This window comes from Metopolophium dirhodum, chromosome 8, assembly GCF_019925205.1.
Source record: "Metopolophium dirhodum isolate CAU chromosome 8, ASM1992520v1, whole genome shotgun sequence".
Taxonomy (NCBI): domain Eukaryota; kingdom Metazoa; phylum Arthropoda; class Insecta; order Hemiptera; family Aphididae; genus Metopolophium; species Metopolophium dirhodum.
Window position 1 is genome coordinate 16,473,235 of NC_083567.1, and position 25,214 is coordinate 16,498,448.

Here is a 25,214-nt window from a genome sequence, read left to right on the forward strand (position 1 = left end):
TTTCGATCACCCATTACCGAATGGCGAATGACCGAAACAACAGACAGGATAGAAAAATGATGTAGAAACAATGTTTTAGAATTTCTTCTATGTTTCTACCAGTTATTATTGTCTCATAGATTTAATTATCGAAAGAACACCATCATCGTACGAGAATAAAATGTTCTAAATATTGAGTGAGCTACTTAATAAAAATAACTTTTATTGTATCTGTTAAAACCACCGATTAACGATTTTTTTATCTCATAGTTTAATCTGTGCAAGTGTGTAAATACACTGTTCAACGATCGATGTTCAGTTAAATATGTCTTCCGAAATGGGACCAAAACAAGCCGGACGATCGGTACGTATTTTATTAGTCGGCGACAGGGACGTTGGTAAGACATCGATCATATTGTCCCTGGTCAATGAAGAATTTTTGGATGAAGTGCCCGGGAGGGCTGAAACAATAACGATTCCTGCTGAAGTTACCCCTGAATTGGTGCCTACAGATATTATCGATTACCACGGTAGGTGTTCATTTCATTTATAAAGATCACTTATATAATATTATGGCTAATGTTTTGGACATATAATTTTAGAGAATGAACAAGATAATGAAGAATTATGTGAACAGATACGGAATGCAGATGTCATTTGCCTGGTATTTTCTGTGGTGGACGATTCTAGCCGACAAAACATTAAAGATAAATGGATGCCATTATTAAGGGACTGTCAGCTAAACAGTGATATATTTCACCCTGTTATATTGGTGGGAAATAAAAGCGATCTCATCAATAGCATTTCAATGCATGTAAGTTTATAATTATTCGTGAGAAATATTCTACCTTATTAGTTATTATATTAACTTTATTATAGACCTATGCATTTATTTTATTTATTTATTTTTATTTTAAAGCTTGTCGAAGATGTTTTATATGAATATCCTGAAATAGAAACCTATGTTCAAGTAAATATTATAAGTTGTATGAGTTGTTTTAAATTTATTTAAATTTAATCCTGTATGTGTATTTTAGTGTTCAGCAAAAATGTTGATGAATATAAGTGAAATGTTCTGTTATGCCCAGACAGCAATTCTACATCCCACAGCTCCATTATATTCTGTTGAGGATAAAATTGTAAATTGTTAATTAACTAAGTAAATATTTGTTAATATATTATATATATTATTGTTTCAGCTTACTGAAAAGTGTAAAAGAGCTCTATGTCGTATATTCAAAGTAAACCAGAAATATCATTATAAAATTGTTGAATATTTCTTATTTAAAGCAATGTGTTATAGATCTGCGACGTAGATAATGATGGACTGCTTAATGACGAAGAACTAAATAATTTCCAGCGACATTGTTTTGATTGTCATTTGCCTTTACAACAACTGAATGGCATCAAAACTATTATTAACATGAATTGTGAACGTGGGATTTCACCATCAAACTGTGTCACTCTAGAAGGTATTTGATAAATATAATAAGTATCAATATAAATATTGGATAAAAGTATAATACATAATTTATTTATTGTATAAGATAATTTTAAAAATATCTAACAGGTTTTCATGAAAATATTATTATATTTTACTAATACTTTATAATTTAACAATTTAAAAAAATCTAGGGTTTTTGTTCCTGCACATGTTGTTTATATTAAAAGGAAAATCACAAACTACTTGGACTGTAATAAGAAAATTTGGGTACAATGACGATTTAAATTTTTCATACAGCTATCTTCATCCTAAGTATACTACACATATTCAACCACATTCATATAATTATGTTAATACCATATTTGTTTTGTAGTTTAAAAATTGATAAATATTGTACCATAGAGTTATCTCACAAAGGTGAACACTTTTTGTCACACTTATTTGAGACACATGATAAAGATAAAGATGACTGCTTGAGCCCAGTTGAGTTGAAATCATTATTTTCTATGTGCACAGAAGACCCACAACTTTTAAGAAAATGCATATATAATACAAATCATAAAGTAATTAATATTTTTAAAATTCAACCATTTACTTTTTTATTAATATAATTTTAATATAATTCCATTAGGGATGGATTACTTCACAAGGATGGCTGTCTTTTTGGTCTTACTGTACGCTGGTTGAAGCCGATACTACATTAGCATACCTAGCCATGCTAGGTTATAGCATGAAACCAGAAAACCAACTATCAGGAATTCAAGGTGAGATATAAATACAAATTAAATACAACATGAAGCTAAATTAATTAATTATTATTATTTTTGATTTTTTTGCAGTTACTAGGAGTAAGCAAATTGATTTACAGAAGAAACAGTCTCAGCGATCTGTATATATTTGCCACGTGATCGGAAGCAAGGGGAGTGGCAAGTCAACAATATGTAAAAGACATGTCAAAACTGCAAAAATTGATGTAAATTAAAATATTATGTTTGATGTAGACAAATATGATTTTTTTGAAAATATTTTAGAATTGCTTTGAAGACGCTGAGGATATAACATCAGTTAATCGTGTTCAAGTGTATGGCCAAGACAAATATTTGGTTCTAAAAGAAATTAAGCCAATTAGTGAAAATCATTTGACTAAAAAAGACATTAAATGTGATGTGGTATGTCTAGTATTCGATTCTTCGCAGAGTTGTTCATTTGAATATAGCGCACATGTATATTTGGTAAGTTTAATTAATAAATCTGTTTGCATAATTTAACCATAATTTTTATTGGCAGAAATATTATCAGAGCAGAAACATTCCAGTTCTGATTGTAGCAAATGACAAAGGTAGGCCCTTAATGAAACAAGACTACATATTACAACCAGATCAATTTTGCAAACAAAACAGATTATCATCACCGTACATATTTATAAATTCCAATGAAGGAAAAAAACTGTACTCAAATTTAGCGACAATGGCGTCCCTTCCGTAAGTAATATTATAATTATACTTTTGAATTAGAATATTTACTAGCTTTGGAAGGGTTCAATATTAAAGTGTTATTGAATTTTTATTATTTTCAGACATAAATACAGTCCAAATCAGTCTAGTATTATACCAAGTTTACGAGAATCAATTTTATTCATCTGGAAAACAGGCATTGGTGTGGCCATGGTAGCTCTGTGTGGCGTTTTGGTTGGTAAATGTCTAGTGAAATCGAAAAAGGATCTGCTGAGTTAAGACCTGTAAACTAGTACAATAATGTTGTTGTTTTTAGATTTATTTTATTCCAAACAACAATATTTTGATCTTTCTTCTATTTTTTTAAATTATCGAATTACTACTACATAGTGTTATATTTGTATTGATTGTATTTATTATGAAAATCAAATATCGATAAATATTTATGTATACATTTGGGTATCATCAGATACCAATGTTTTGACTTCATAAATATTTAAAAGATTATAATATTTCCATGTGTAGAAACGTTAACCTATTATTATGATTACCTTATACAAGCTTATATGTTTTATTAATTAGATTTTGATTGTTTTTAAATAGAATATGATTATAATGTCATTATCTTTATTTCATTTTTTGTTTACAATATTGTAGTACTACATGCCCTCATCCAACTCATTTTTATCCATTTTATTATACATAAAACAATTTTCAATTTTGTTCATAAATATTATATATAATTATGTTTTAATAGTTATTACTTTATTAATATCAACTAGGATGAGTTATATATATTGATTGAAAATAAAATAAAATATTATTTTAATAATAATTTAGGTAGCAACATTAAACATATAACAACTTGATTGTTATCAAATCATAAGAAACCACAAAATTATTCTTTTAGTAGTACAACTGAACATGTATTATTTTATGTACTATAATTGTCAATATTATGTTCTGGTTACTGAATTACCACAATCTGATATGGTCAATCACTGGATTTTGCAAGTATTATTTTTTTTTTCATATAAGCTAGTTGCTTTTAATGTAATAAAATTAACAAATCTAACGTAATATTGTCATAAAATAATGAGTTGGTTCAAAATGAAAAAAAAATTAGTCGTTTTAAGTTAAATATTATTCCTATTATAGTACAATATGCTAACATTATAAATTCTTAGCGAATTGAAAACTGTATTGATTTTATAATGATGTGTGTGTTTTTTTCTGTCTGTCGTCACTTTTTGGGGTGGTAAAAATGTTTGAAATTCTATTTTTGTGGTGGTTTCTAGTAGAAATTTAATCTAGTTTTTAGTTTGGGGGTTAACTGTAAAAATACCTAGTATTTTTTCAAATTAACCAAGAAAAAAAAAGTTGGCTTGAGGGTGTGGTTCTGCACTTCTGCTGCACTACAGTAGGCTACAAGTTGGTCACTGTAATGGATAGTGTTAAATTTGAATTCAATGATATAATGATATCATTGTATACAAAAAATGATTCTGAGTGGAGACGGAGAAAATTTGAACTTCAAACGCTTATAAAAATCGAATTTGACCTCCTGGTAGACATTTTTTGTTATTGATAAAAGTAGAAAAACTTATGGGGAATATTGTATTAAATTTTAAAATCTTAGATTAAAAAAGAAACATTTTTATGAATTTTTAATTCAAAATAATTTGTACATTTTCGTGATTTTTACGTATTTTGTCCAAATTCAAACTTTAAATGCTTATAAAAAAAATTGTTTTTATATTTTTCAAAATGTGCCTTTGTAACAATATATTAAGACTTGTATTATATTTTCAAGCTTTTTTACCCAACAAATACAATTTTATTGACATTTATACAAAAAAATTGGAAACTGAAAATGTCTGTAAACAGCTCAAACAAGTCAAAATATTTTGTAAATGTTACGTTGTATAGAAAATGCTAATATAACCATTCAATCAAAATTTCTTTTATCGAAGGTAATTTTTTTTAAAGTTACAATAAAAAGTAAAAACCAAAATCTATTTTGTCAAAAACCTATTTTACGTAAAATTTCCAGTTTTTCCTCAATTATTCTTTTGTTATTCCCGATGCTTTAGAAAACTGCTGGGAAATTTTTCCTTTTGACCCCCCAAAGTATCAATTAGATTCTCTTTCCTATAAGAAAAAGTGCTGTTGAAGAAAATCTAAGCATTTACTGTCCTAAAAGGTGATGACAGACACAAATAATAAAAAAAATTTTAAAAAACACATCATTGTAAATCAAAATACATTCATCGCTCCACTCAGAATCTAAAAGTGGCTCGATCTTAAGTAGACATGTTAAAGAATTAAAATCAGTTTTCAGAAGTCTATCAGGTTCATGTTCATCGGTATGATTGACAAAATATTGGTACATTTTGATTGAAATAATTGTCAGTTCGCAATACCCTCAACGCTAAGGTTTGGTGGTGGACAGTTTTTAAGGAGTTAAATAGAGGCAATTTTCAGATTGCATGTATCGTATGTATTGCTCGTAGTAAGTGATCATTAGTGTGTGTGACTAGTGTAAAAGAAATACCTAAGCGCACCCGTACATGTATTATAGGTGTATATGTACGAGTCATAGCCTCAACGTTACTCGCGTGAACGATAAACAATTTATGTTCAATCGTAAATGTATTTTATGTCCAGATCGACCTAATAATGCTGTAATATTCCAGAAAACTAATCTGAATTCGCAATAATGTCTACTCGAGATCGATCAGTCCACATTTTAAAATTCTGATTTTAATACCGAATAATCGACGTTTGAAATCTCCTAAATTGTAAAATATTCAAACCAAATTTATAAGAATTGGGGGGTTGCAATTGGGAAAAGTGGACAGATTGATCTCAAGTCGACATAATGACAAATTCAAATCAGTTTTCAAATGTATTATCGCATTACGAAGTCGATCAGTATAAATGGACAAAATATTGGTATGTTTTGACTTAAATAACTGATTGCCGCCAATTATTAGTAATATTATATCATATTATATCGGATTGGCTATTGATGGTGGTGGTCGTTGTGGTAGCAAACTACATGTCGCCTGAACTTTACAATAATAACAATTATTATTCATGCCTGCCCGTTAGCAAGACCGGCTGGCGGATGAACGCGGAAAGCGTCTAATCGAATGACACTGATATACCTACCCCTAAGGCCATAAACTTAAAAATTTTAATTTGAGACCACATTTAGGTATGTCTAAATGAATGCCGTATGCCCTTATATATACACGAATTAGGCCAATCACAAACGAGACAAATTAATGTAGAATGACGTTTATAAGTTAAAATTATAATAAGATTTTCTCTAATATATCAGTTGCGACTTGCTGCAGCAGTAGGTACATTATCATTTAAACAAAGTATAAGGCGTTAGAAATATATTTTTTTTTTAAAGAAAATAATACATTTTGTAGGTAATATTAATATTATAATCTTGTATCACAAAAATGTCAGTAAAAAAAATTATTCACAATAAAACACACAATATGCTATGTATAAAAGTACATTATTAAATTTAAACAGTACCTAGTAAATAATAATTTTTAAAAAAAATGTATATAATAATATGATCTAAACATGATAATATATTTGCTCACATAATATTATATAGGTAGGTACCTAGTTTATTGGCAAAACATTATTTGAAATACATTCATTAATTATATTAAGTAGACAATTTTTTTGGCCTAGTTATAATATTAATTGTTAATCATATACTTATCTTATAAGTATAATAATTTATATTATCTAAACTTATGAACAATTTATAATATTTACATGTTATCCGTGCAGCATGTTTATCTGTGTGTTCGAGAGGCAGAAGTAATTTCGAAAACAAAATTGCTTCGTGTTTGTGCAAAGCATTCGTAAACTTGAAGTTTTTCAAAATTATTTATAGTTTTCAAAATATTTTTGTGATGCATGCACACAGTACAGTTGAGTAGATATATTGACTTCTGCCTGTTAAACTACTCAGATAAAAATCCGACGTTACAATAACAATAATAATAATAATAATAATAAAAAATTTCGTTGCATTTCATCTTGGAAAGCATGAGCACTGGATTGGGCTTGGTTAAAACGAAATATAATATAATTGGGTGGATAATTTCGTACATAGTTCTTAAAAAAATACGAGTGAATGGCAGCGATGCGATGGGTATTATATACGATATAAAATAAATTTTAGAAAAAAATTCGGTATTTATTGTGTCTGGACGGTTAGATTTTTAAATACAAAAAAAGAGTATAAAAGTTGTATAAAAATGTAATTTTTTGTAGCAATGTGGCGTGTATCGCTTACTGTTACGCATGCAATTATATTATTATTTATATTACCTATATATATATATACGTAGTTATGTTTTCTAAATTTCTAATCGTATCGTTAAATTAAATTTAATTCAGTTGTATAAAATCGCTTGGAAAAAAAATTGATGTAAACAATTAACGTTGTTTCTAAAAGTGTCTTACTACAATAAATAACTAACCTATTTTTTTTTTTAATAAACTAAAAGTAATAAATATAAAATACTCATTAGAACCAGTCTCCAATGTTTTCACGATGGCATACCATGTTTGTCTTTTGTTTTTTTCGTCGTAATAATGATGGTATTTATGTATTGAGCAACGTAATGCCGCGAAAGTGGACATTTCGCTCGATGTGGTTAATAATGAGAAAAAAAGTAAAAAAGGTAAAATAAAAAAAATTGACGGTCGTCTACTTTTGGTTCTCGTTGCTCGTTAACTGTGGTATTTGGCACTATGTCGTTGAACGTTTATTTTCTTCTTATTCACCTCCTCTTTTGGTCGATCGCTTCGGCCATCATTTTTCTGAGCAAAGGCTCTGGACTGCAAGGCTTAGGATCGCATTTCATCTTGCCATCGGCACCGCATCTGCAATACCGAAAATCATAGTTATAGTATATTCACACCAACGAGTAAGTAGTCTAATATTATTTTGATTTTAAGTTTTCTCGACAATAATTTCATAAATATAAACTGAAGTTTATAATATTATGGCCATTGATATTTATTTCATGACTTAATAATACATAGAGGTACCTAGTACCTATATGTATACTTTTTTTTAAAAATATTTAAAAGCATAGTTTTTGAAACTTTCTAAGGCAAAAAGATATTGGTAGTTAATAATAATTTTTTCAGAACGAGAAGAAATAGTATTTAATATTTTTGAACATTTATTTAGACCTGTCTGCTAACAGTTACATAGGTATTATTATATTATTTAGAAGAAAACTTCAATAAACTTTAGCACACGCCGAGACGGTGAAAACAAGTTGACCTGTCTGTATTTAGATATAGGTACTCACATGCACTCGAGACAAGGACCAGAAGCGATTCCCACGTCTTCGCCCACTCGGTAAGCGTGTCCGTGGATAAGACATCCGGTACGCCTGGCCGCCCCTCGGTAGGCGTTGGCGAAGAAATGTGGTGGCACTACGGTCGTGGTTGAAGTGGTAGACGTGGTCACGTTGACGGACGTGGCTTGGGCCACCGGACACTCGTAACGTGGACAGCAGAAACCTTGTATGTTCTCTTGGTAACACCCGAATATGGGCGGCGGGCAGCTCTGTTGCAGGCAAATTATATCACCTCGGAAACAGAAACAGAAATCACATGGATCGTCCCTGGGCACTTGCTGGGCAGACACGTATATCTTGCCACCATATCTGTTACAATAATTTTTTTAAATGTCATTAGTATATATTATAAATATATTGTAGCTCGTTTAAAAGTCAATACCAATCAGTGCGCTTAATTTGAAAACGCATTCAGGATAATTTTCACACCCTAATATTTATTTCTTTTTACCATATTCTCTATCTTATAAACGTCAGATGTTGATACCAAGAATTGATTTTATAGGACTTATCAAATATTTAAACAAAAAAATTAACAAAGAAAAGTAATTACTAACAAAATGTCAACGAACAACAACAAAAATTAAGATGGAACTGTCTCAGAAAGTAGAAATAATTAAATACTAATAAATTAATGGTATCTATATAAACTAGAAAAAATAATGGTTTGAAAATTTAAGTTAGTATAGTAAAAAGTGAGGTTTAAATAATGATTATAATAAATTATAAACGCTCCTTCTAAACCCGACACTATGCAATGATGTATTTTATTCACAGTAAAAACGTTCATATCATATGACACGTCATTAAATGGTGATTCTCAAATATTCCGCTAACCCAAATCCAATAATAAGGAAATCAAAATTCATCACTCACCTGCATGTGCCTGACCCGTAAGATGCTTCGTTTTCATCTTCGTACTCGTCCGGGAAACCTTGATCTGGTTGTAAAGTCGCTTCGGATGTAGACTCTTGGTGGAATGGTTTTTGAGTCCATGTCGATTGAGGGATTGGCGTGTACGAAGGCTTCTTAGGGTAAGTCGCAAGAGGAGCGTTTGTGGAAGGGTTGAATGCAGGTGTTTCCGTGTCAAGAGGTATGTGCACAGCACCACTGGTTTCCGGTCGAGGATGTCCATTGTAGTGGTTGTTGACGTTTCCTCCTTGGACAGGAGGACGGAAAGATGAGCTACTCGGATCGCTGAACCTATTATCATTGTTGTCTGGAGTACTGGCTTCTGGCCGACCGGTCACCGCTACTTGTGACGGGACTTCCGCTGGCACATCTGAATCAGGCGTATTCTGACTATTCACGTCATCTGGTTTCCCTTCCGCGACTGGCTTGTCTACTACCGCTGTATCGTCCACATGCACCTCATGTTGTTCGGACGACGGTGAACTGTTCTCGGGCGTCTTGTTGTCGTCGACCACCACAGGTAATTCCGGTGTTGGTGAATTGGTATTTGGTTCGGCGGCGTTTTGACCATGTGGCAGAATTGGATCGCTAGGAGTTTCCGGTCCGTTGTCGTTCGTCAAGTCTTGCTCACCGGAACTCGGCAATCGTTGCGTAGTCGGAGATTCTAACGGAGTTTTATTATCGTCGACTACCGTTTCAACTCCAGGACGGTTGGATGGTAAATCGGTCGATACCTCTTGGTCGGCGGAATTTACTTCGGACTGTGGCAAAATGTTTGGAATTTGGGTAGCTCCCGCCACTCCATCCGCAACGTTTTCGGACGATGGCGAAATGTTTGATTCCGTCGTAGCTGTTGGAATTTCTGGTGAAATTTCGTTTACTGCATCTGTTTGTTGTGATTCTGGCGCACCATTTACACTGCTTGTAGTGGTCGGAGATTCGTTATCGTATTGATACTGTGGAGTATTATCCGGCACGATTGTTGGTTGATTGTCGTCTTCGAATAATCCAGGCTGTTGGTCTAAGGTTTCAGTAGGTTTTGATGAAGTTTCTAACGAGTTTTTAACCGCGTCCTTGACTAAGTAAACCGACGAAATTATGTCGTCGATACTTGTTGGTCTCAAACCACCAACGTTATTATCGGAAACCATAGGTTTTTCGTCTGCTACAACCGTGGGCATTTGAGTTCCTACTTCTACTGGATTAACTTCATTCACGGGCAAATCCATAACTTCATTGGCGGGTTTTTGGTTGGAATCTTCATTGATTGGTGGATTATTGACCCCTTCGCTAGCTTTGTTATCAGTATCCACTTGTTGCTGATCTAAAACAGAACCACTGGGCTTGTATGTAGTGACAGAAATCGATACATCGGATTCAGAGTTTTGTTCTGGCTGATTTTGATCACTAGCAGGAATTACATTTGTTACTGAAGGTTCATAGTTCTCTGGCACTTGGGTTGATGGTACTTGGTCTTGGGATTCGTTGACCGTGTTGACTAATAAATTCTGTTCTTCGATATTATTTATTGTTTCTGGTTTGTTCGTTATTGATTGGTCATCGGTTACGTAAAAAGTCGTTGTAGAATCAGCTTCAGAATTTTCGATTGGTTTTTGGTTTTCAATTGCTTGATTAATTTCAGTTGGTTTATTATTTTCTGTTAGTTGATCACTTACAGTTGGTTTATTGTTTTCTTCCGGTTTATCACTATCGGCTGGTTTTTCATTTTCCAATGACGGATCACTACTTACAGGTTTTGTGTTATCTATTGTTTCAAGGTTAACAGCAGTTACTGGTGCATCGCTTTCACCATCTGTAGATACAACATCTTCAATAGGTTTATATGGGACTTCAGTATTTGCTGAAACTTCGGTCACACCGACACTATCTTCAGAATTTATATTAGAGTTCAAATCCAATTGTGATGGTGCTAAAGTGTTGTATTCTTGTGAAGTTTGAGGATTAGACGTGCTTGAAATATCTTCATCACTATGCGTCTTTTCATCATTTACTTCACCAGGCTTATCTTCTAATACCACAGTGGATATTAATTGAGGAGAGCCAAGTTGATTATGACTGTCAAACAACATTCCTTCTATGCCTCCTTCTGTAAAATAAAAATGATAAGATACATTTTATTTATAACTACATCGTATCATTCAGATAAGTACTCAAAATAAGTAAAAAAAAATTTATCTATTTAAACACCATTAATTTTTATATAATTACTTACCACACATATATGTTGGGCAACACCACGATTCGTTTCCTGGGTGTAAAGGTATACAATTTCTATGTTGTGGTGGTGCAGGTGGGCAGTTTACAGAAGTACACGTGACTATACTATTTAAGCACTCGCATTTTTCATGACACGGGTTAGATTTTGGAACTTCAGCTTTGTGTGCATAAGTCACAAAATCTATCAAACAGCTCCCCTCTCCTGGTACTCCTGGTTGTACGTTTTCGTATTGTTCTGTTACTACATCACTATTTTTATCAACATTAGATGTGGTTACTTCATTTACAGAATCAACTGGTTCGTTCGTTATGATGGATTCCGGGACATTCGATGATTCACTATAACCTGATGTTGTTATATCTATAACGTAATCGGGCGTTTTCGATACGAATGGCTTATCAGCATTCTGTGGACTTTCGGACGGTTTTCCATCAACAATCGGATTGGCGTTTAGTATATTATTTTCTGTAGGTGACTGAGTTGCATATAATTCAGACTCAGTATTTGAATCTTGATTTATTTCATTAGGACCTTCTAGCTTATATGGTACATTGGTACTCGCCTCCACATCATTGATAATATTCATATTCGGAGATTCTTGAATAGGGCTATTCGTTGACTCATCACCCGCGCTGTACTGAGTTGATGCTTCATTAGAGCTTAGCTGTGGTACAACATTTTCAGGTCGATCATTGTTTACATTCGTTTCAACAACATTCGATGGATTTACTGGTGAACCGTTTTCAACAATATGACTTGTAGGTGTATCTGTAGATGGCACTACATCAGCATAGCTATTTGTCGTCATTAAATTGTCTGCATTATCTTCACTTCCTGATATCGTTTGAATAGTTGCGCTTCCGACTGAAACGTCTCCAATTGTATCTTTAATTGGTTTTTCATCGGATATTTGTGAATTTAAACCAATTTCTATTTTATCCGAAGAAGGAGTAACATTGTCAACATTATTAAGATTTGGTGCAGTGCTCGTAACCAAATTATTTTTATCATCTGAGGGAGAATCTGGGTACACTGCTGTTTGATCTACAATCTCGTTAACATTCTCGTCTTGTGATTGTTCGTGAGGAGTGACGTTTTCATATTCATTGTTTTGTGCTGGGGCTTGCGTGGAAATAGATTGTTCACCATTACTATCATACAATACAGGTGATTCAGTTGGTGCTTCAGAATTTTGTACTCCATTTATTTCAGTTGGTACATAACTATTGGAAGATTGATCGGGTGAACCGTTTGACGACAAGTCGTTTGGTGTTTTTGTTTCGTCTTGTGTCGTTATTGGTTCACTAGGATTAATAGCTTGAGGTTGTACAGGAATATTATTATCAGCTATTTGCAGTTGTGGTGAATAAGTGGTAACGTCATTTGCGTGTTCATCAGCAGACGATAGATATTTATTTGTCGACGCATCCAATTCAGTTGGAGTTTCAGTTTGAAGTGTGATTTGGTGGTCTACCGAATCTGCATTAGGAGGGCTTTCGTCCTCTTCTCCTGATTGTTCGTCAACTGGTTGATTTTCATGGGACGAAGGATCATTTGCCGATACATCGTGATTTATTACTTCCGTGTTTACATCATAGTTTATTCCAGTAATTGGCGTAACAGCTGGTTCCAAACTCACCGGGTTGTTCGATCCTAATTTGTTATCGTTATGTTCAGCAACGACAGGTACATTTTCATTAGAATTAACCGGACTTTCTGTTACTATATCACTGTTAACTTTGTTATCCACTGGCTTAATGTTTATTGCATTTTCATTATTTTCATCATTTACTTGTGGTACCAAGTTTTGGCCTTCTGTTACTGTTTCAGTGTGACTTGCTGGTAATATGTTGGCTTTGTCGGTGGTATCAGTAAACGATAGTTTGTCATCAGCTGATGGATTTAGGACTTCAACAGTCTTGTCTTCATTCTTTTCTGTCGACGAATATTTATCACTGGTATTGTTTTCATTGGATATTGAAGTAGGCTCTTCACCTTTAACTTGATTATCTGAGAACAGTGGTGGTGATGTTGGTGACACGATAAATATATTATTATCTTCGTTTGGCTGTTCGGTTGCAGCATCATTTTCTGAAGCCACTGGTGAATCTGGTTGAATATGACTATTTTCTGGTACTATATTTTCAGGTTGTTTATTATAAGGTTTGGATGGAATTTCAGTTGAATATGTATTTTCGGATTGTGGACTACCTTGATTATTTTGTTCTACAGGGGTTTTATCTGATTCTGGTTGATTTTGTCCTCCTGATGTACTGTCCACTGCTGGTTTATTTTGCTCGATGGGTTCATTTTCTACTTTAGGGACATCTGTTGGAGATACGTTCTCTGACTGAGGACTATCTAGATTTATTTGTTCTACTGTTGTCTTATCAGATTCCGATGGATTTTGTTGCCCTGAAGTACTGTCCATTACTGGTTTGTTTTGTTCAGTAGGTTCGTTTACTACCTTGGGAATTTCAGTTGGAGATACATTCTCTGTCTCAAGACTATCTTGATTTATTTGTTCTACTGGTATTTTATCAGATTCTGGTTGGTTTTCAGTGCCCATACTACTATCCACTACTGGTTTGTTTTGTTCGGTAGGTTCGTTCACTACCTTTGGAATTTCAGTTGGTGATAAATTCTCTGACTGAGGGCTATCCGGGTTATTTTGTTCTACAGCTGTGTTATCAGATTCTGGTTGGTTTGAAGCTCCCGAAGTATTGTCCACAACTGGTGTATTTTGTTCAGTTGGTACGTTTTCAACTTTAGGGACATCAGTTGGAGATACGTTCTCTGACTGAGGACTGTCTTGATTTATTTGTTCTGCTGATGTCTTATCAGATTCTTGTTGGTTTTCAGCACTTGTACTACTGTCCACGACTGGTTTGTTCTGTTCAGTAGGTTCGTTTACTACCTTTGGAATTTCAGTTGGAGATACGCTCTCTGACTGAGGACTGTCTTGATTTATTTGTTCTGCTGGTGTCTTATCAGATTCTTGTTGGTTTTCAGCACTTGTACTACTGTCCACAGCTGGTTTGTTTTGTTCAGTAGGTTCGTTTACTTCCTTTGGAATTTCAGTTGGAGATGAATTCTCTGACTGAGAGCTATCCGGGTTATTTTGTTCTACAGCTGTGTTATCAGATTCTGGTTGGTTTGAAGCTCCCGAAGTATTGTCCACAACTGGTGTATTTTGTTCAGTCGGTACGTTTTCAACTTTAGGGATATCAGTTGGAGATACGTTCTCTGACTGAGGACTGTCTTGATTTATTTGTTCTGCTGGTGTCTTATCAGTTTCTGGTTGGTTTTCAGCACTTGTACTACTGTCCACGGCTGGTTTGTTTTGTTCAGTAGGTTCGTTTACTACCTTTGGAATTTCAGTTGGAGACGAATTCTCTGACTGAGGGCTATCCGGGTTATTTTGTTCTACAGCTGTGTTATCAGATTCTGATTGGTTTTCAGCTCCCGAAGTACTGTCCACTGCTGGTTTTATTTGTTCAGTAGGTTCGTTTACTACCTTTGGAATTTCAGTTGGTGATAAATTCTCTGACTGAGGGCTATCCGGGTTATTTTGTTCTACAGCTGTGTTATCAGATTCTGGTTGGTTTTCAGTGCCCATACTACTATCCACTACTGGTTTGTTTTGTTCGGTAGGTTCGTTCACTACCTTTGGAATTTCAGTTGGTGATAAATTCTCTGACTGAGGGCTATCCGGGTTATTTTGTTCTACAACTGTGTTATCTGATTCTGGTTGGTTTGAAGCTCCTGAAGTATTGTCCACAACTGGTGTATTTTGTTCAGTTGGTACGTTTTCAACTTTAGGGACATCAGTTGGAGATACGTTCTCTGACTGAGGACTGTCTTGATTTATTTGTTCTGCTGATATCTTATCAGATTCTTGTTGGTTTTCAGCACTTGTACTACTGTCCACGGATGGTTTGTTTTGTTCAGTAGGTTCGTTTTCAACTTTAGGGACATCAGTTGGAGATACGTTCTCTGACTGAGGACCGTCTTGATTTATTTGTTCTGCTGGTGTCTTATTAGATTCTTGTTGGTTTTCAGAACTTGTACTACTGTCCACGGATGGTTTGTTTTGTTCAGTAGGTTCGTTTATTACTTTTGGAATTTCAGTTGGAGATGAATTCTCTGACTGAGGGCTATCCGGGTTATTTTGCTCTACAGTTGTGTTATCAGATTCTGGTTGGTTTTCAGCTCCCGAAGAACTGTCCACAACTGGTTTATTTTGTTCGTTGGCTTCGTTCACTACCTTTGGAATTTCAGTTGATGATAAATTCTCTGACTGGGGGCCATCCTGGTTATTTTGTTCTACTGCTGTGTTATCAGATTCTGGTTGGTTTGAAGCTCCCGAAGTACTGTCCACAGCTGGTTTATTTTGTTCAGTCGGTTTGTTTTCAACTTTTGGGACATCGGTTGGAGATATGTTCTCCAACTGAGGACTGTCTTGATTTATTTGTTCTTCTGATGTCTTATCCGTTTCCGGTTGATTTTGTCCTCCTGAAGTACCGTCCACTACTGGTTTATTGTGTTCAGTGGGTTCGTTTACTACCTTGGGAATTTCAGTTGGAGATACATTCTCTGACTGGGGACTGTCTTGATTTATTTTTTCTGCTGGTGTCTTATCAGATTCTGGTTGGTATTCATTTCCTGAAGTACTGTCCTCTATTGGTTTATTTTGTTCAGTCGGTTCGTTTTCAACTTTAGGGACATCAGTTGGAGATACATTTTCTAACTGAGGACTATCTTGATTTATTTGTTCTGCTGGTGTCTTTTCAGATTGCGGTTGGTTTTCAGCACTTGTACTACTGTCTACGGCTGGTTTGTTTTGTTCAGTAGGTTCGTTTACTACCTTTGGAATTTCAGTTGGAGATGCATTCTCTGACTGAGGGCTATCCGGGTTATTTTGTTCTACAACTGTGTTATCTGATTCTGGTTGGTTTTCAGCTCCCGAAGTACTGTCCACAACTGGGTTATTTTGTTCAGTAGGATCATTTTCTACTTTAGGGACATCGGTTGGAGATACGTTCTCTAGCTGAGGACTGTCTTGATTTATTTGTTCTAGTGGTGTCTTATCAGATTCTGGTTGATTTTCAGCTCCCAATGTACTGTCCGTTATTGGTTTATTTTGTTCAGTGGGTTCGTTTACTACTTTAGGGATTTCCGTTGGGGATACAATTTCTGAATGAGCACTGTCTTGATTTTCTATTTTAGGAGGATTTTCATTTTCATTGGATGCTGTTTCAGTTTGTGGTTTAGTGTCCGATTGTTTTTCTGGTGTTTGTTCATTATCATTTGATGTAATTGGCTCTTTTTCGAATGCAGCAATATTTTCAGTAGTTATATCTTCTTGAGGTTTATCTTGGACATTATAACTCTGTGTTCCGCTTTCTACAGAATTTTCCGTCGATGCAACTGGTAAATTGGACGTAATACCGTCTTGAATTGAGTCATTATCTGGGATTTCGTTACTATTATTTTCTTGGTCAACCTTAACGTCATCATTTTTATTGGAAACCGTTTGAGTAGTAGAAGGAATATCGTTTTCATTTGATGAAGGATCAGATGATGGTAACTTTATCGGTCGTGTTTCGTCGATTGATGTTGGCTCATCGGGTTTGTCGGTACTATCAAAATTAGCTTGTCCAGATTCTGTACCAACAGAGTTTTCCTGATTTATTAAATTTGGTGCAGCACTCGCAGTTTCTTGCTTGTTTGCTTCGTTTAATTTATTTGCACCATCACTATTTGGTAATATATTTGTTTCCCCTGCTGCATTATGATTGGCTGGAGAAGCTGCTGTAGTATCATCAGACTCCACATCATTCCCGTCGTCTTGTTCACTTGAAGGTTGGTTCTCTCCCAGTTTATTGTATACATCTTCATTTAATGGGAATTTTTCTGCTTCGTTTTCGTCTGAATCACTTAGCGACATTGGTTGTAGTGTCGATGTGTCATATGAACTGTTCGTTTCATTTGCTGTAAAATAATAATAAAACACGCTCAAGGTTAATACACTGAGATTTTTCTGAACATTTTTTTTTAAACGTACAAATATTGTAAATAAATATATATGTATCACATACCACATTGATACGAAGTTGGGCAACATTGACCAGCTGGTGGTGTTTCTGGTGTGCAGTCTTTTCCTCTGAGTGGTTCACCGCAGTCTTGAACTGCACACACAATATCACCTCTCATACAATAGCAATGTTCGCAAGGTTTTTCTGAGACCATAGCAATAGACTCTCCGTCTCGGTAAGTTTCCTCGTTAACTCGGCAATCGAACGGCGCGGAAGTAGTGGAAAAGACTAGTCCACCAGTGATTTGTGGTGTCGACGTAGTAGATTTTTCACTTTCATAATCTATACAAACGTTTGAGATACGATTAATATTACTGTTAAGGCAACATAGTGTGAGATGTATATAGTATACTATAAAGTGAGTTTCTTAAGTACTACTAATAACTCACCACAATCGTATCGAACAGGACAGCAAACGCCTTCATGGTATACCGGTCGACAGCCTTCCACATGCAACGTACACTCTTGCATGATGCAAGCTGTTCGGTTTCTGATACAGTAACAAAGTTCACAAGGTTTTTTTGGATTGGGAGGAACCTATATACAAACGTGGATAAAGGCAAATATATTATAATCAGATTTTTTTGATAGGACGTGACAACGAAACGATGATCGTTTCCAGACTCACCTGTGCCCCATCAGGAAAGAATTCGTTTTCGTCCATCATGCACCCGTAGTTGTCGTGCCATCCAATTTCAGTTGTTGTCGTCGGTGTCGGCGTAGTTGAACTGGTCAACAGGTGTACTGGCACTGTAACATCCGAACCAACTGGGTGGCTTATTGATGTACGAATTTACAGAGTTTTATTTTTATATTTAATAACATACCTTCCGGGCAAGATATGGTAGGACAACATTGATCCGGTGATTTCTGTACCGTGCAGTCTTGTCCAATTGCTTTTGAAAACGGACACACTCTCAGGTAGCACATCAGCATTCGATTGTGGCAAGTACAGTTTAAACATGGTTCGTTGGTTACTATGCGGTCACCTTCTTCGTAGTGTTGATAGTTATAGTAACAGCCATTTGGGTCTAGACGGAAAAAACATGTTATAATCGATAAAGTTGTGCACATGTGTGTTGTACCTATTGTTAAATATAATAAAAGCTTATTCAAGATTTAATTAAAACTATGTGTATACGTTTCTTGAAAAACGTTGTCCAATACGAGATACAGTTATATATGAATTATTACTATTTATACTTTATAGATACTCGTATAATAAGTAATAACTATAAATTATTAACTATTTACATTGTATCTTATTATTCTGCATGTATCCAAATCAACGTAAAACCATTTACAATTACTGTTATTAAAAAAATTATTTGTAGGTGGTCAATGTATTGATAGAATTGCACTTGAATTTTGAGTTTACACATACTGTACTTTTATTAAATAAAAGAATCTGTCTATATATTTTTATTTTGAACAAATGTTTGAAAAAACGCAGCAACGTATTATCGTTGACACCGGTGTAGGTGTTTTGCATAACCGATCAGCCTTCTTCTGAGTATATTAAACTTTCTTATTTTAATATATTTAAAATATATCATTTCGTATTACAAATTGCGATGTTGCCTCCATAAACTTTGATGTAAAATAATAAATTGTCTGTATAGTGCGTATCAAACGTAATAGAACTACGAAAAATTAAAAAACCTATGATGTAACACACTAATAAAATAAAATTTTTTCTTGAAGTAGTTTTAAATATTGAACCGTCAGTGAAGAAACATGTCTAATATTATTTACACATGTTATTTGAGTTTTTTTTTTCAAACTCGTGTTGTTGCTACTTGCTTGTTAGAAATTCGTTTCCGCCGTGAAAAAAAAAATCCCTACGCTTGTAACAGAATGATATTCGATAAAAAATAAGGTTCTTACCATTAAAATAGTCCGCCAGGTCTGTCCGTTTTGCTTCGATTTCATCGTAAGTCGTCGGAGCTGAAACACAAGAAAATCGTTTTCTTTATTATATCGGTTTGGATCATGTGGTGTTCTTCTTATGATGTGTGGGAAAAAATACCATTAAACCAGGGTCATGCCTAATAATGTTGTAGTAATAAAGTAGATACCTGTATAGGTAAAAAAAATAAATACATTTGTCGACGATAACGTCTATACCGCGTGAGTATGCAATCATAATAATATAACTACAACGCTATAGTGCGTATACCTTTATTGAAAAACAATGATGGTCAGCGATACAATATATCAACAACAGACAACAAAAACAAAAACAACAATAATAATAATAATCGTTTATACCGTTAAACGCGATCTCGTTTTCGCACGCCCCGCACACAACAATGGTTCCCCAGACACCGTGTCCATAATAATAATCCTACCTATCTGTGCGGACGATTTTTTTATTTCTCTGTTTTAGAGTTGTGGGATATAGAATTAACGAGCGTGTGTGCTAGTGGAGACGCAGGTCGTATAATATGTCGTGGCAGTAAACGGTATAAACGTGATGATAGATATTATAATATGGTAGGTATAGACTATTGCGGGTATCTGCAGGTATACCTCGCAGGAAATATGTACCTGGAGGATTTGACAGTAGTTGTAGTTGCTCGTTTGAATTGTTTTTTCCAATTGCCAATTCCCTATGCTAATTACAGAACACCCTATTTTATACGATATTTAATTTTTTGTTTGTATAATACCAACAATTTTCGGAAAATGATAACTGGTTGCAAAAAATCACGTTAAAATACAAATACAAACATTCACCTATAATCAATGGTTTTTTTTAGTGAACTTAACTTTGAAGTTTCTGAAAGTAGGTCTCAAATCTAAATTTTTTTAATTGAACACCATTTTATAATCGATAGTTATTAAATACTACTTAAATTTATTATGATTAATTAAAATTTCATAATTATTAATATAACGAACCAATAAGCTTATTTATTAATTAACAGATTAGTTTGATTAGTTAAATATACGTCATATAGTGTAAAGATTATAAATTATAATTTTTTTAAATTTAATATCAGAATTTCATAAAAACATAATATTTTTTTAAAACATTACCACTTCTAATATAATACAGGTAATAGTTAAAAATGTAAGTACAAGTGTATATTTCTAAAATTAAATTTAAAATTTAACAAAACTTGGAACAATTTAAACGAAAAAATAGTTATTTCTCGCCAACAATCCCCTCCCCTCCCCTCCCCCCCCACCCTCTCAAGTAGAACATAATATCATACACTGCAGTGTATAATACAATTTTATAGGTACCGCTATATCATATTCCAAATCACATCACTACGTATGTTTACTGTAGGTATATACATACCCTTTATATACCATTATGGTTATATATTATATGGTGTATATTCTATACGACGAGTTCGAGTTGCGACAATGATCGCTGCAACTACCTATATAATAATATATAATATATTATAATTTATGGGAAATGGAATTCGATCGAACCAACTGATCTTGCAAGCACGGACGGTATATAGTACATACCGACGATAGGTCCGTAGCAGGTTTAATCTCACACGGATTCCTCCTATGATCGGGATATCCGTCGCCGAGCGTATATTATGATCTTCGGACGGTTTACATGCGCGTTTAATATAGGGTCTCTCTAATACGCGTATAACCATATACCTGCACCGTGCTTATTTTTCGAGGTGATCGATCGACCGATCACGCGGCCAGATGTGGGACAATCGCGTGGAGTTTCCACGTACTTACACGTGAAGGTATCATTATATTATACCTGTACGACACTGGTCGAACGAGGTTTAACGGCACCACTCGCACCGCCATGGCCGTCCCGTGATATAAGACATACGGTCATCAGCGGCTATATAATACTATATCGGAAGTTTACCGGCGATAAACATTTTTTTTCTTCAAAATACCACGTATATTATTATCTATTAATGTACGCACCGTATAATGGCGCGGAACCGGTTGTCTCGAAATAGAGACGAATACCTAATAATAACGATAATAATATGATTATAATAACGATAGAAACGAAAAATGGGAGAGAGAGAGAGAGAGAGAGAAAATCGGTGCAGTCTATAATAATGTTATGGGCTCGACGCGTCGTGTTGCAGCTGCGGCGGAATTTTGCATTTCCCGATACGCGCATACGCACACGCGATAACTGCCGCTATACCACCTATACCTAATCATAGAGGTAGTGGTGCAGATGGGATACGACGACCGCGGTAATTGACGGTTCCGAGACACGATACTATGGCGGAGAGAACGCACAAATTCCTCGAGACGTTGACGCGCACGAATGAGGCGTGAGTTTTTTTTTCGTCCCGACCGAGACGTTAAGCTTTAAATATAAGCGTTAATGAACTTGGTATACGTAATTTATTATACACAAGACTCGACCGAAACGAACGGACGGTGCTATGCAATATAATATTATAATATAATATAAACCGATATAGGTACACTATACATAGAGAATATATATATATATATATTAGATTCGCGGTATATCATTACCAATAGGAACTACACATGACGGATTTATCGTTTTTACGGCTATAGGCACTAGAAATTATATTTTGCTGCCCCTAATTGAGCCCCTAAGCTCGTTTATATATACTATATTACTATATTATTCATTTTTAAACTCTAAAAAATATATTTAATCTTTTTCAATATACTACTGTTATAGCTACATTAGGAACACATAATTTTGTACAATCATGTAATATTTATAAAACATTATAACGTCCCGTCCGCACTAAATAACACAACACATATGTCGTAAATTCCTAGGAAATAGGAATATACATGAGTTTAGATTTTTAGCTCTGTTTCGGAAACTCTTAAAACCGTGTCAGCATCATTATCATAATATACAGTGGGGCTGAGTGCATTATTTTTTTTGCACAACATTTAATATTACTTAAACATATTTGATATTTCCCATATTTCATGTTGTAATAATTTATAGAGTTTCCTTTTTGGTTATAACCTTACAACATTGCTATTACTTCTTCCGGGTTTATTATTTTCATATGAACGTCGATCTCAATAACAATTTGATTTTTATTTTAACAAAGAATAGTAATTTTAAAATATTATTTTGTTAATAATTAACAATTTCTGTATAAATCGATTTTGGATGTTATAATATAGCACGTCTTAGAACCTTAAAATTGCTGTATACTTTTCTATAACTGTTAACGTATAAGCCCAAGTGCATGCATAATATTATTTAACAGTTATTTGCGCACATTTTAGACAGTTTAGTGCATCAAACTCACAGCATTGGTGGTTATTATTTACTGAGCGGGTATACAATATTACTATAACGATATACTGAGCCGTGTGCGTCAATATCCCGTTTTGACAATAACATTATTTGTATTGTTTTTTGCGTCGTCTTCGTCAGGACGTGGTTCATCGCGTTTTATGTACCTGCAGCAGTTGACGTGTCCACAACAACTCTGGTCGGTCAACAGCGCATCATCAAAATTATATTATAACATCGCCGCCGCCGCTCAACAGGTACTTATAGGTATATAGTTATATCCGCGGACAACTCACACGGCGACCCGTTATCCCGAGACGACGATATGATCAGCTGTACGCATGCTTTTCGACGCCCATCGTCGCCCCGACTCCGTAGTCGCTGTCCGCCGGCGCGTTTACATTAGCGAAATTATTCTGGAAACGCGTTTGTAATAGCATAATAATGTGTGCGATGATAACGGTCCACCACGGGCCACACTTCCGTCCGCGGCGGATTTTCTCACGGCATTATAATATACGCGCACAAGCTGTACTATTTAATATAATGTGCTTTTCGGCACTATCGTCCACCCATTTTTCCCTCCGAAATGTTATAATAACAATTCGGGTCATACATTATTATTTTGACTCCGTCGCACTCACTCGTTATTATTACCTCTATATTAGTGTAATCATTTGCGGACGTCTGAACAGTTATAATATTACAATATTATATTATATAGACACGCGAAACGCCCCGCGGAAACGAGACGGCCGGTGTGATCATTTCGTAACACGAGCATATTATAATAATAATAATAATAATAATACGCCGCATACTCTGCGCAAAATCACAGATTCTAAATCGTATTATGATACATAAGTATATAATATAAACACGTCGTGTATTATGGGTACCTCTATAAGTTTAAGTCATCATGTCATAATATGCGCGTGTGTATACAGTGGTTTTTACGAAATATTTTCGTTCGGCCGTTTTGGGCGTTGTTGCATTCGACATTATTCGCCCGCTCTCACAGTAGTTATATTGATATTAATAATAATTATGGCTGTGTGTGATTTATTCTATTCGTAGAAACCTGCAGCTATATATAGGACTGCAAGCGGTTAGTTTTTCCGGTCGTCCGCCCGCTGTACAATACCATAATAATCCGAACTGCCGTCGGACGATGTACCTAGATGCGAATATTCGTTTATAGGTTTGTCTGTTTTCGTCTCAAACGGGATCGCACGAAAACGGCCGCTTGCGATCGCGGGATTTGATATTTTTTTGAATGCGTATCCATTATAATTGTGCTGCGTCGTAGATTACATTTTTATAATGTGCCTACGCGTGATGTGAAACGTGCACGAACGCGGTGTGCCCTGCTGCACCGGTGTGGTGATGATCGAGGGTCGGCAGAGCGCACCGATTACGCGAGAATCGTGAACTCTGCGTGAAACGTCGTTTTACGGCCAAGTTCATGGATGTCCGATTATTGTGCCCCGCGGGTCTTCGGTGCAACTAATGGACGACCGCATTGTGTGCAGTTGCAGCGGCAACGTAATCGCCTGTCCTTCACACCGACCGATGTCTCGTAAAATATGTTATTATCATCATTATTATTATTATTATTATTATTATCATGTATAATAAAGACGAAAGTGTTTTGTGTGTCGTGCCGCCACCGCAGTATTTTCGTCCACAATTATTCCGTCGTCGTATACGCGACATCATCACGACATAACATGGATATAATAATATCTACGTCGGTGAATGAATGTAATGATGTTTCAACTCGGTCGATCAAATACTCAATGCCTGTATAATACAGTGATTACTGCAGAGATTGAATTCAGAAGCTACATATTTATTATATAACTAGTTGAAATCGGCTCAGACTTATTATAAATAAATAGCTGGAGCACGACAGAGTAATAACAAGAACATTAAGTGGTATATAACTGCTTGTAGGGCTGGTAATTATTGGTATACCGGTAAATATTTTTACAGCGGATCTGCGTTGTTGCTGCACAATTATATTATAATTTGTGATTATATATACTATACCATATAATATGTATATTGTATATAAATAAGGTGGGTACCACATAACCCGACTGTCGTTTTAGTCCACTACTTTACTCACTCCCGGCCGAGTGCTATTGTCCTTTAGGACTCGCTCAGCGAATAGGCTGCACTCATCCCCCAGAACGGCGGCGAAAGTGAAATATTTCATACTATATACATTTATTTTATCACTTTATACGAAAAGGGTTTATATAATAATACAATAATATAATATATTATGTAGTACTTATATTATCCAACGACAACCGCGAGCGAAACAATGGGCGGCGGGCGTCGGCGGCAGCCAAGCCGGACCATAAAAGTAAAATAATACCTAGAGTATACGAGAGATGCGGAAACTTTGAGCC

At 34.8% G+C, this 25,214-nt stretch overlaps 2 protein-coding genes across 3 annotated transcripts in view; one reads left to right on the forward strand and one right to left on the reverse strand.

Annotated features, from left to right (window-relative positions):
* On the forward strand, positions 1–3,498 carry LOC132950280 (mitochondrial Rho GTPase). The gene is made up of 14 exons (XM_061021639.1): positions 1–176; positions 250–509; positions 582–793; positions 899–949; positions 1,017–1,118; positions 1,179–1,220; positions 1,283–1,451; positions 1,615–1,735; positions 1,797–1,986; positions 2,055–2,187; positions 2,263–2,396; positions 2,455–2,655; positions 2,711–2,904; positions 3,000–3,498. The coding sequence occupies exons 2-14, from the start codon at positions 305–307 to the stop codon at positions 3,154–3,156; spliced, it is 1,911 nt and encodes a 636-aa protein (XP_060877622.1). The 5' UTR covers positions 1–176; positions 250–304; the 3' UTR covers positions 3,157–3,498.
* A 3,436-nt stretch (positions 3,499–6,934) lies between these two features.
* LOC132951457 (mucin-17-like) overlaps positions 6,935–25,214 on the reverse strand; it is a 67,343-nt gene continuing 49,063 nt past the window's right edge. Inside the window, exons 4-12 of one of the 2 annotated variants that reach the window (XM_061023280.1) lie at positions 19,428–19,487; positions 18,368–18,571; positions 18,169–18,290; positions 17,930–18,077; positions 17,544–17,822; positions 11,437–17,436; positions 9,168–11,310; positions 8,241–8,600; positions 6,935–7,803 (exon numbers count right to left, since the gene is read on the reverse strand). In XM_061023280.1, coding sequence (XP_060879263.1) covers positions 7,701–7,803; positions 8,241–8,600; positions 9,168–11,310; positions 11,437–17,436; positions 17,544–17,822; positions 17,930–18,077; positions 18,169–18,290; positions 18,368–18,571; positions 19,428–19,487 — 9,419 coding nt within the window. In that variant the 3' untranslated portion in view covers positions 6,935–7,700. Of the gene's footprint in view, positions 7,804–8,240; positions 8,601–9,167; positions 11,311–11,436; positions 17,437–17,543; positions 17,823–17,929; positions 18,078–18,168; positions 18,309–18,367; positions 18,572–19,427; positions 19,488–25,214 lie in introns of both variants that reach the window. The other variant, XM_061023279.1, reaches the window with a different exon arrangement.